Source organism: Phalacrocorax carbo, chromosome 6 (genome assembly GCF_963921805.1).
Source record: "Phalacrocorax carbo chromosome 6, bPhaCar2.1, whole genome shotgun sequence".
Lineage (NCBI taxonomy): Eukaryota > Metazoa > Chordata > Aves > Suliformes > Phalacrocoracidae > Phalacrocorax > Phalacrocorax carbo.
In genome coordinates, this window is record NC_087518.1 from 49,291,225 (window position 1) to 49,303,714 (window position 12,490).

Sequence of the window (12,490 nt, forward strand, 5' to 3'; positions counted from 1 at the left end):
CCAATACAGAGAGAGGGCCTTCAAAGGAGGAAATTACAGAGAAGGTGGAAAATTACCAGAATATAGGTTGATTGGTACAAAAAGTGTTTGACTCCTTTTTATTTTTTTTCTGCATGATGTAAATGGCTGGATGTCTTTGCATCTGGAAGTGTCAAGCAATCTCCAGCTGGGGATCATGTTGGGGTGAATCTGCTGCATCCTTGTAAAAAATTGTCCCTGCATATACCTTCTGATACCTACAGATCTGCCTCGCAAACATGTTTGTAGGTATATTTTGCCTCTTGACCTCAAAAAAGACTATGTTTCGGTCAGCTGGAGGCTGTGATGTTGCTACTGCACAGGAATATAGTGCAGGGCTCATTTTCTCTGTCCCCATCTTGGGAAGGAGCTGAATAAACAGCAGGAAAATGTTGGCAACCTAAAGTATGGGGAGGAAGGTGAAGTATCTCACCCATGCAGAGAAGCAGAGGCAGAGCCAAACCCCCTAACCCTGTCCCTTTATCTAGTGAAGGTCAGCAGGTAGAAAAAATATCAAACTAGGCATCACTGTAATAGTCAGGGCTGAATCTGCACAGAAGTGTGAATCTCAGCTCCATTGCCCTGCCAGCGTACAGCTGCGGATGCCAATTCCTCTACTGCTTCTCCACCAGGTCACAGCTTCTCCCCACAGCCTGGCCCCAGCACTTCCACACCCCAGCAGATCCTTCCTTCAGGTCCAGGACACAAAGCTAATAATCCCTGCTTTGTGCACTGGGACACACAGCTCTGGCACATCCCAGCCTGACTTTGTGGCAGTGTCAGTGTGACTGCAAGGGACACTTGTCCATCTCTATGACATAGGTGCTCTGCAGCGCACAGTGGGTAAAAGGGACACAGAAGAAACCCATCCCCAGCATCTCCAGACCAGTGTGAACTTCTCCTGCTCCTTTCTTCAAACCACCAGCAGAAATTGCTGCCCTGAGCTGCACAGAGGCAAGAGAGGGAGAGCCTGTCAACACACGGATTGAAATTAATCCAGCCACTCTGGGAGTGTTGAAGCTTCAGGTACTCGCTCATCTCCCCTTCTTTCACTTACTGCTTCTGCTCATTCTTGCTGGGAAGAGGAAGCTGCATCACTCGGATGGAAGGAACTACACTGAGGGCTGCTAGAGGAAAGGCTGATGTTTCACATCTGGCTTTATGTTACTTGGAAGGACCTGACTTCTGCAGGATGGATACTCAGTATCGCCTGGCTAAAAAGATCCCACCAACACTCATTTTGAAATGCCTTTTTTTGTTACCTTTTTCCAGGCTTTTGCATAGCCTAGATGCTGAGCATTAAAATTGCATATAAAGAGGGCATGAGGCATTGGGATAAGTTATCTGCTCCCAGAAAATACATCGCTGGGGTCCTGTGGGGGGAGGCAGGCTGGTGGGGCTTCCCTCCCAGTGCAGAGATAAGCGTGCCATCTAGAGGAAATCCCCTTTATTGCCAGGACTGGCAGCTGAAAATTATCCAATAAAGTATAATTAACCTCTGGCTTCAGAGAAAATCCTCCATCCGTGCCCTGCTGCTCCGGGCTACTGCAGAGACATGTCGCGGCGGGCTGGCAATGTGCCGAGGCAGCGGGGCAGCTTGGGAAGGTCCCAAGCACTTGAGGGCCATCCCAGCCCATGCTGGCATGCGCTGGCCTGTCCCTTCCCCGTAAGCAATGTCAGCTGTTCAGCCCCCCTGCAATGGGCGTTTGGATGTACAGGAGAAGGTGGTGATGTGGGTGTTTCCATAGCACACGTTCTCCACCATGCCTGCCTCTAAGAAAGGTAAGAAGTCTGCACATATCACAGGATAAGAAGGCTGTATATATCATGTAATGCCCTCCAGTGGCTGCTAGCAGCAGTCCTGGACCTATGGGTGCCAATGCCTAAGACATAGGTGAGGGCCCAGGTGCACTAATGGAGGCAGTGGTAGGGTCACCTCCTCCACCACCAGCTCCCACCCTGTGGAGCACTGCCCTGCAGAGTCCCTGGGTGGCTAATACCGGTGTGCAGGGTACAGCCCGCACTGGGTATGGGTGTCTAGCCTCCCATGGGACAGATCCACATGTCCACTCATTTTTCCTAAGGAAAAATCTCTTTCATGGCTAACTTCCCAGGCTGGTCTGCTCTCATATGCTACTGCTTTCATGGGCACCCTGATCCAAACCTTCAGGCATGGTTGTAGGTCTGGGACATGCAACGTGGGAGCATGTGGGACAGCAGGTCCCATAGGTCACGTACCCTCTTGTGGTCAGAGTCAGCCCACAGCATCCATATCCCACACATTCCACTTTTTCTACCACTACCATTACCAGTGAACAGCACATCTGCAGTCACCAGCACAAGGCTGTTGTCCTACTAATAAAAACAAATCCTTCCAGTCCTACAGATAACTGAAAAACCGTGATCTAGATCCAAGCAGAGGGACAAGTGCTACTGCCCAGCAGGTAGCTGTCTTGTAAAAATGGGAAGCCTGGCAAAAACCAATTTCAGAGATAGACAAAGAGCAGGGGAGATCTCACATGAGAGAAAACTTAATCTGCAGAAAAAGCAGGTGCATGCTTAAGTGAAGAATATTTGGAAAGAAGTTGCTATTGCATCAATTTGCTCATAATCTGCACGACTTTTTGTATTTTCTTCACTTTTTTAAAATGAAGATTATTCCTGCTTTTCCCACCATCTCAGAAGCTCCCCAGGATGCTGCTTTCTGGTGCTCCCAAGCAAGGCTGAACCCCAGCAACATCTGCAGCACCTTTTTGCTTTTAATAGCAATCCTATTCCCATTCTGCACCCTCCTCACCTTTCTCTCCCTCACACCTGTAGACTCTCAGGCCCAATACCTAACTCATGTCTTGGACATGCTGCTCTCACTGCTCGCAGCTCGCACAGTTGTTGTTTCCCCTGCTCCATCACAGGGAGGGAAGCCATGGATGTCCCCGTGGCTCATTTCAGGTCCTTGCCACTCGTGTGGATTGAAGGGCTTCGTGGCATCACCCAAGGAGTTTGTGCGTTTTATAGGTCTCTTATTTCCTGTCATTACTGAGAAGAGTCTAGTCGTAATAAAAATCTGGGCTCCGATCCTACAAACACTTATGCCTGAGCTTAACTCTAAGCACGTGAGTCGTCAAAGGGGACTATTCATGTGCTCAAAATTTAAGCATGTGCTTAAGCGTCCGTAGGCCTGGAGTCTGTCAGTGTGGGGATTTGTGCCTTAAGCCCATATTCTGGGTCATTATCCTTTTCATGTCTTCCCTGGCATCTCAGAAGATGCTTCAAAGGGGAATTTTCAAGTTCTTCAATAAACTTTGCTTTCCCGAGCAGCCTGGATTCTTGCCTATTCTATGGGGCAATTCTCCTCTGTTGCGTCCCCTCCCCCAGTTAGCGATAATCCTGTGCTATTTCATGCTTGGCCAGACAATTAAGCCCTCTTGCTGCTTGCCTCTGTCTTTGTTATGTATAATTGTTCCAAATAATTAGCCACTATTGCATGCTATTCTGAAACTACTTTGTATTGCAATTATACTTAGAGGGTGAGCATCAGCTCGGGGAGAATCCAAGCAGCAGACAGCCTGGAAAGAAAAGGCTTTGAGCTGGGGGAAGATGGATACGTGCTTAAACCAACACTGTGGATAAACCTAACAATAAGTAACCAGTGAGGAGTAAATATTGCTTGGAGAGGGTCTGCGGCTGGTGGGGTCTAGGCAGGAGAGCCAGAGGGGGTGGTCTGCAGGTTCCTGGCCAGGGTGTCACCTGGCTGCCACCTCGTGGGTGCTGGCTATGGTGCAGGAGGCAAAACCATACTCTGCTTCCATCACTTCCATGGTGACTTGAAAGGAGCACCTTGGCCAAGTGGTCAGTTTTGCCATCCCCATACAAGGTAGGGAACGTATAGCTGTGCTGGGATGCATTTGGGGTCTGGCAGGAAGACGTTCCCTAATTGTGTCTTTGGGATGGCAAAATTTGTAATTTCTTGAAGGTAAAGACTCCAAATGATGAGCTTGGTTCAGCAGCCTCCTGTTTTCCCACCTGCAAAAACACCTCTGTTGTGGATGAGTGCTGGATAGGATGCTCAGAGGAGTTACAGCTCCATGTGAAGCATCTTTTTGAAACTGAAAATAACGTGGCACAGCAGAGTCCTCTTAGCATTACTCAGTCTCTTGTCTTTCAAGCAGGGAACATCTGAAAAGGATATAACCTGACCTGCACCAGTGAATTAATTCCTCTGCTGAAACGCATGGCCTGCTCTGAGCAAAGAGCCAGGATGGCCAGTGGCAATGTGCTTGGAATATTTTGTGCTTTTTGAGATCCATTTTCTCCAGCCAGGTTAGGTTGCTTGAAGCCTGTTGAAAATGGATCTACAGACTGGGTTTGGTTTCCAGCACCCGGTTAGCAGAAGGAGTTCTAAAACCAAGTAGAGAAGTCTGTGGTGCAGAAGGAAAACACCCAAAATGTCTGAGACAGTTGGGCCCATTCTCTGCAGATGTCATACACTGCTTCCTTTGACTCAGCAGAGCTGATGCAAATGGAAAATTAACTTTTCCCAGGTGCATACATAACTGGTTCAGGTGCACCCTTCATCCATGCAGCACCCCAAGGTGCCATGAGCCAGGGCTCCTTGTCGGTGTTGGGTGGCACAGCTGATTCAATACATGCATAAAACCAACTCTTGCAGTGTAACCACTTCAGCAGTCCCAGGACAAAGACCATGAAATGACTAGACCTTGGGTGCTCTTCCAAGAGCTTGTAGGTGTCACACTTCCAATGCTCAGGCTCTGCTGCCTTGCTGGCTAACCACAGCCTTGCTTCTCAGGTGCTGTAAGGGTCAGGCCAGCCCCCAGCTCTACCATTCACATACACCACATAGCACATTTCAAAGACACCGTCAGGCTGCCAGTGAGGCTGGCTGCTGCAGAGAAGCGCTCCTTCATCACTGCCCCCTCACCTTTGATCAAGGGCCCAGATTCTTGCTGTGCTTTCACTTGTTTCCCTAATTTCACTCTAGGGAGAAGAGCTGCAGGGGGACAGCCAGTGCCATCCAGCCCCGTGTCCTGTCCCTAGCCATGGCCTGCAGCAGATGCTGAGGAAAAGGGCAAAAGAGGGTATAGCCAGAGAAATCCTTCCTCTCTGAAGCGTTCCCAGAGTCAGTAATTGGTGTTTTAGGGATTTCGCAGCCTGGCGGTTGCATCCAGCCCACTGTGTTTAATAACAACCCTCCCAGAACAAGCCTCACCCCATTGTCATCCTGCCCGTACCCCAAACCTCCACCATGTCCTGCCCCTCCCGACGCAGCCGTGAACAGTGCAGGCCACCAAGGCCGGGATGCTGCCGGTACATGCTGAGCCCCTACGGGCCGGTCCCTGGGCCGGTGGCGGGGGCCGGGAGCGGCTTCCCAGGGCTTTCCACTGGAGGTCAGTGTTGGCCTGAGCACGGCGGCTGGCACCCCCCGGCCACGGCCGCCCGCCACCCCCAACGCTGGCCGTTACGCCCGTGGGGTGAAGCGGCAGAGGGCACGGCAGTGTTGCTCTGGCCCTGTTCAAATACAGCGGCTGCATCACCCGCTCCTTCCCGAATACGGAGGACCCAAACATCAGGGACCCAAATATAATGTAGCGGAGGTGGTGACAGACCCCTGATACCCCAAGATGTAGCTCAGTGCTCAGGCAGTGCTGACTCCCGGATACTAATTTCATAAAAACTCATGCTGGCAAAGCCAATCTCACCCGGTGTCACTGCACCCACTGCCCATCTCCCTGTCACTGGCTGACTTCAACACCTCAAGCTTGACCTCTGACAGACACCACTGTCTTCAAGCCATGTATTTGCAAAGGCCAAAGCATTGCATAGAAGAAAAGCTAGTTATGGTATAAAATTTCCAACAGTAGGACTGCCAGCGGGCAGCTGGCAGCATCCAGACACAATCTAACACTACCAGAGGGACCGACAAGTTCTTCAGGAAATGTGCTTTGGCTAAAATTTCAGCTAATGCCGTGTTTGTTTGCAACCAGATGGAAAACACTACTTATAGCTTGGAAATATCAGCTGGAAAGAGCATTTCTTATTGCTTGTTTTAACTTCTGAGGAAGCTGTAGGAAGGTGGTACAAGCATGAAACACGCAAAACATTGTATGCAGACAGACGTGGCAGCTCGGTTGGTCCTCCCTGGGCAGCCAGTATTTCCCAAAGGAAAATAAGCATCTTTTTCAAAGTGGCAGGTCATTGTGGTTATTTGTCTCTGAACGTGCAGCCTGAGAGATCTGAATTCAGCCTGATTTGCAAAGGGCCATTCCCTGAGAGGTGCAACTCTCTTGGTCATAGCCCCAGTCGCTACCCAAATCTCTTTGGTGCTCGGGATCAACTCCAACGCCCCCTCTGCATCTCACAGGCTTGAGACGGGGCTCCCCACTGCAGGATGTCCAGAGGACAACTTGCCATCACCCTGAAGGATAACATTCATTCCACAATCTCGGAGAGCAAAGAAAGTTTTGCCTTTGGCTTTTGTGTGAGCAAGATTGAGATAGTTATGGCTGTCATTACTTAATATTCCTTAAACTCCCTAAATAAAGAGGGGAGGATTTCAAAGGAGACTTGGTTTCACAACTGAAATCTGGGTGATAATTACTCCTATTTCATTCAAATCCCTCTTATTCACTAAACAGGGACGTCAAAAAGACACTAAAACAGATGAAGGGCTCAGGTATAAACTTTACAAGCTTAAAACTACTTTGTCCCAGCAAGGCTCATGCTTTACATGACACTTTAATCCTACTCATTTGCTAGATTCACCCTAACTGTAAACAAAGATTTGAAATGAAAGCTTAAAAGCCTGGTTGGGATACATTAAGTTAACCAAGAGGACACTTTTAAGGCATTAGTTTAATGACAATCACAATACAAGTTGCCAGAGGTTTGTATGTGTGAGGATTAATATTTACAGGGAAAAAAAAAAGAAAAGGGGTCTGTTCCCTGTGCTTTCCAGCTTTTTTGGCAGCATAAGCCCCACAGTGAGGGTGGCTTATTGCCGCTTGCGGGGGCTCTGGGCTGGGTCTGTCTGGCACATGAGGAGATATAGGGCCCTGTGAAGATGTGCAACCCAATGATGCACACTAGGGTTTGTCCCAACACATCAGGATAGGGTTGTCCACTCTCTCCAAGCCATGTTTTCAGGGATGCAGTCCACTGCAGTGACTCTTGCTTCATGCAAGAGCCCCCTTGGCTGAAGAGAGCCCTCTTGCACAGGGACAGGGGAGGCACAGGTCTCCTGCAGATCCCCCTGAGATCTGGAGCTGGGTGTTGCTCTCCAGAGAGCCCTATGGCAGGAGGGCGCAGGCGGCTGGGAGAGAAAGGCAAGCCACAGCCCAGCCCTTCAGGCACCCTGAGCCCCCCGGCTCCACCAGCACTTGAGTTAACACCCAGAGACGCCAGGAACTTGGAAAGCCTTTTCTGACACCGGCTCCACTGACTCCTGCAGGGCTCCAGGGTGACTGGGGAGGAGCAGTCTCAGCCCGGTCTGAGGTGCCCCAGCTCGGCCACCTCTTCCCACTGCATCCCACCCAAGCAGAACAACAGCACCTTCTGCCCACCCCCTCCACCCAACATTGTTTTCCTTTCATGCTGGTACTTGGTCCTCCCCTGCCTCAACAACCCTCCTGCTAGCAGTGCAAACCCAGCAGAGTTCCAGCCTGGCACCTGGCGATGCTAGAGGGAAGCCAGCAGACCCAGCGCTTTGGGCACGTGCCTGGCTCTGACCTCCTGGATACTTAGGCAAGACTTCAAAAGTGCTTTTGTTTGCAAAACACTGCAGGATCAGGCCCTCAGAACAACTGTGAGCTATGACAAGTGTTCTTTCTACTGACTGTCCTTGCAAGCAATTATTTCAGCATCCGCCTCCCCCGTCCATCTATACAGACATGTACATTATGGACAGGAATGGCACTCTGCAAACTTTCATTAGATAGATCTCTGTCTATAGGTATCTCTGTAAAGAGCCCAAGTATTTTAAGTGATAAGTGTTTTCACAACACCTTTTCTGAGCAGGCCTATCACTAAAGGAAAACCACAGAAGCTGCTGCTGGGACCAGTGTGAAAGCTGAAAAGGTGAAGCTGGAGGGACCAGAGAGGAGACCCAGAGCCCAGCAGCTCTACCGAAGGCAGCAGACCAGAGCTAGGCCAGTTTTTAGAGACAGATGAAGCCCCAATTTTAAGGAGACCAAGAGAAAAAAAGAAGCATTTTCTTCCCTCCCCTCCCATACTAACCCCACTCTCAGTTTCTATGGAGTACATGGGATAAAAGAATGAAAAGCTACAGGCTCCCAAGATGTGGGCAAAAGCTGACTCCTTGGGTACCTGTCTGTACACGCAGCCTTCGGTCATGACCAGCAGCTGGGGAATGAGATGCTCAGATTTGCAGCAAAGCTCAACAGACATCTAACTCCTTAAGCAGGAGGAAGGTGCAAGAGTGACCGCAAGAAACCGCTCTGCTTTAGAGGATACCCTGGGAAAACAGGAGAGAAATCCTAGTTTGTCACTTTTACCCAGAGGACGTTTAAATTTAAAAAGCTAAATCCAGGGATGGGGAGTTCTGCCTTCAAACCTGGCAAGACAGTCTGGCTGGCAGTCCTGTAAATAAAGAACAGCAGCCCGGCCAGTGAACAGGTTGGAATTTTAATTGATTTTGTTGCAAGGAAGGAAAGCTACTGTCTCCTAATTTGATGTGCAATATCAGAATTTCACTCACAAGGGACTCCTCAGAGGGAAGACACATTCCCTGCTATGCAAGTGGAAACCATCGAGGCCAGTAAGAGCTGCATGGGCAAACCTTGCAAGTGAGGGAGAACTTATGACAGCCTTCGCACGGCTCGGCAGTGTTAGTTACCAACCGCTTTTTTAAAAATCATAATAAAATAGAGAGCTTTAGAAAGTGTCACTAAAAATGTAAGACATGGCAGTGTCACAACAGCAGCATGAGTCTGTTTCCCACTGATTACAAGACTGATAATTTCCTCTTGCCAAGGTCTGGCTGGAACCAGAGGAACAGCAGCACTGGACATGTTGGAAGAAAAAGCTTTATTTTAGAAAAGTCCTTTCTAACAATAATAAAACAGTAAAAAGAAGTAGTCAGGGTGGGTTTTTTTTCCTACAGAGGAAGGAAATAATAGACATCTTAAATATTAATCTAAAATCCAGTGAATTGGTTTAGAGGGGATTTTTTTGGGGTAACTCTCATTCCCATTACAGGAGAAAGCCCATTTGCAGGACAGTTCCTGCTGTCTGAGTTCCTGCATGTTACACCATGCATCCACCTCCTGGGTGTGCTCCTCCTTGCCCCAGAGGTGCCCCAGGGTGCTCAGGGTGCCCTGCCACAGACTGGATCCCCAGGGTTGGGCTGTGTGGAAGGGACAGCCCCAGGGTGTGGGGAGCCCTGCCTGGCAGATGCAGCCAGAAAGCACCTTTTCCAGGAGGGGATGGGGCAGAAAAATAGATCATATTGACGCCAGTTAAAAATAAGCTCAGAAAGAGGGGAGTTAGATCTCCCCGCAGGTGTGTGTCTGCACACAGCCAGAGGCCGGGGACCCCTGACCCCACCCCAGCCGATTCCCACAGTGGGGAGAAGTCCGCGTGTCCAGAGGTGGTTGTGGGAGCTTGGGAATACCCAGCCAAGTCCTCCCCAACCCCATCACATGTACCGCTCCAGGCCGGCGGGGAAATTGGGTTGCCTCATGTAGGTGTTGCTGGAGCCGAACTGGCCGAGGGGCGATGCAGAGAGCCCCAGGAGCTGCTCGCCATGCTCAGCACAGGCTGGGGGCCGCATGGCTGGCAGGGCCAGTCTGTTGGGAGCCCCGTAGAGCTGCGGGCTGCTGGGTGAGTAGCTGCCCTGCGCCACAGGCAGGTGCGGGGGCGAGGCAGCATAGGGGTAAGCCAAGGTGTTGGGGCCAGCCCGGCCCAACAATCCAGGGCTGACAGGCTGCGTCTGGAAGCAGGAAGGCTCAGAGCTGCTGGCAGAGCAGGCAGGAGCCAGGTCGGTCCCAGGCAAGCCCAGCGATGGGTGGCCCAGCTCAGCAGGCGGTGAAGGCTGCAGGGCCTGCTGCCCGCTGATGAGGCTGTCGATGCTGAACATCCGGGGATGCTGCCCCGGTGGTGCTGCCCCAGCTGCATAGGGGTGGAAGACTGTGCCGGAGAGCTGGGGGCTGTAGCCAGGCGAGCAGAGGGTGTTGGGGTAGGGTGCTGCTGGTGCTGTGGGGCGGCCAGCGGATGGGGGCATGAAGGCACTGGAGTTTTGCATGTAGCCAGGGTAGGTGGTGATGTCAGTGCGCTTGAAGCGCTTCCTACGGCGCAGGAAGCTCCCGTTGTCGAACATGTCCTCAGCAGCCGGGTCCAGTGTCCAGTAGTTGCCCTTGCCGGGATGGCCGGGCTCCCGGGGGATCTTGACGAAGCAGTCGTTGAGGGTGAGGTTGTGGCGGATGCTGTTCTGCCACTTCTTGGGGTTCTCCCGGTAGAAGGGGAAGCGCTCGGTGATGAACTTGTAGATGCCCCCCAAGGTGAGCTTCCTCTCGGCGGCGTTGGCGATGGCCATAGCGATGAGGGCGATGTAGGAGTAGGGGGGTTTACCCCGCTGCACCGGCCGCTTCCTCCGGCGGCCGCCGGCGGGGGGCGGCGGCTCCTCGGGGGGCGGCGGCGGCGGGTGGGGGCTTCCCCCACCGCCCCGCGGCTCCGGCTTCACCGGCGGCGCCTGGCCGGCGGGGGGAGACCCCCGGGGCGGCGCGGGGGAGCCGGGGCTGGCCGCGGCGGCGGGGCTGGGCGCCGGCAGCGTGCACATGCCTCGCAGGCAGGGGAAGCCGGCCGCGTTCATATACGGCCCTGGCCTTCCTCCTCCTCGGAGGATGGGGGCGGGGGGACAAAGAGCCCCCCCGAGGGGAGGGGAAGGGGGAGAGGGAGGGGAAGGGGAGGGGGGCAGGCGCCGCGGCAGCTCCCGGCGATGGGGAGGTCGGTCCCGAGCCGCTTTGCAATATATAGGGCGGCCGCCCCCCCCACCCCCCCCGGAGGGGCGTGCGGTGCCCGGCCCGCCCCAGCCTCTCTCCCCCGGCAGGAGGAGGAGGCGGCGGCGGCGGCCGCCCTGGGGAGGGGTCCTGACTCCCACGGCCAAATCCCCCAGCCTCTCCCCGGGGCTCTACTCCGCAGCCGTGCCCCGGGCGGTCCCTCCCCGGGGGTCCCGGCTGGGAGCGCGGCGGCGGCGCCGCTCCTGGGCGGGTCGGGCCGGGCCCCTCTCCGCGGCGCTGGGCTTGCTCTTTAACTGATGTTTCCTCCCAGGAGAAAAACGAAACAAAACGAGTCCCGACGGCCGGGGCAGGGCGAGTTTGGTGCCGCAGCCAGCCCCCAGCAGCAGAGCAGGTAACCTCCCGCCGGGACCCCCGCATCACTTGGATTTCGTTGTCTTTTTGCCCTGGGAAAAGCGCTCAGAGGCGGCCCCGGGACGCAGCGGCCGCAACGGCCGGAGGTTTCTCCACGAAACCAAGCCCCTCAGTTTAGTTACTTTGCAGCCTAGTGAGACCTCCTGGGTAAGGAAATCTTGGGAAAAGTTTTTTTTTCTCTTTTCCCCTGGGAGGGGGGAAGATGGTTCTCAGAGCTCAGGGCTGCCTGCAGGTACCTCCCGCAGGGTGGGCAAGGGATGCAGGACAGGGGTGGCATCTTGGGGGCAGACAGGGGAAGCGGGGATCTCTATAACTGCAGAGGGGCTGAGCCCACGGCCGAAGTTGAAGGAAGACATCAAACTCAGAAAGCCCTATGGGTTTCAGGGAAAACCTCTTCAGGTCTCATCCTGCACTCCGGAGACGGCTGGGTGGAACCGCAGCCCCCCCCATTCATGGCACATGCCAGTGCTAGAGCTGGGGGGCTGCTGTCTGCTTTATCAGCACCAAAAAAGCCGTGGGCTTTCACACCATCCTTACCCATTGCTGGTGAGCATCAACCCTAAGCCAGATGCCTGCCCATGGAAGAGCCTGGCCTGGAGCAGGTAAGGGAGCCGCTGCGTCAGGGTGGGCTGGACAAGCTGGGGTGACTTTTATAGCCAGATCACAGCTTTATATGTAGCTAGATGTCCATGTCCTGAGAAGACAGGTGGAAATGTCTAATGCATCATTAACGCAGTGGCAGATCCCTCCACATATCCTGCAGTGGAGTAGAAATCACAGCCTTCAACTTTGCAACTTGGTTGAAAGTATTTCCAATAGCAGAGTGGGACAAAAGCCTTCTTCCACAGAGGCAAATAGGTGATCTCGACCAGGATATTCTCCTGTCCTTTTTAAATGTAAAAGCCATCCAGCCCTTTGGATAAGATTTTTCAGCTCTTTCCTTTAAGTATTTTTATGTGGCTTTATTCTACACTCCAAGAAAAAACTCACAGACCAGGTTATTTCCCCCATTGCTCATTCTGCTGTGTGCGTCTCTATGTCTGTATGTGTTTTTATTCTCACTTTATTTT

General features: G+C 52.8%; 1 protein-coding gene across 1 annotated transcript; it reads right to left on the reverse strand.

Moving 5' to 3' along the window:
• Window positions 1–9,688: 9,688 nt before the first annotated feature.
• On the reverse strand, window positions 9,689–10,861 carry FOXE3 (forkhead box E3). Its single transcript, XM_064455746.1, has one exon. The coding sequence runs from the start codon at window positions 10,859–10,861 to the stop codon at window positions 9,689–9,691; it is 1,173 nt and encodes a 390-aa protein (XP_064311816.1).
• Between the last annotated feature and the right edge of the window lie 1,629 nt (window positions 10,862–12,490).

Bases quoted from the DNA above. Each gene is read 5' to 3' on its own strand.
- FOXE3 (XM_064455746.1), bottom strand. From the start codon at position 10,861: ATGAACGCGGCCGGCTTCCCCTGCCTGCGAGGCATGTGCACGCTGCCG.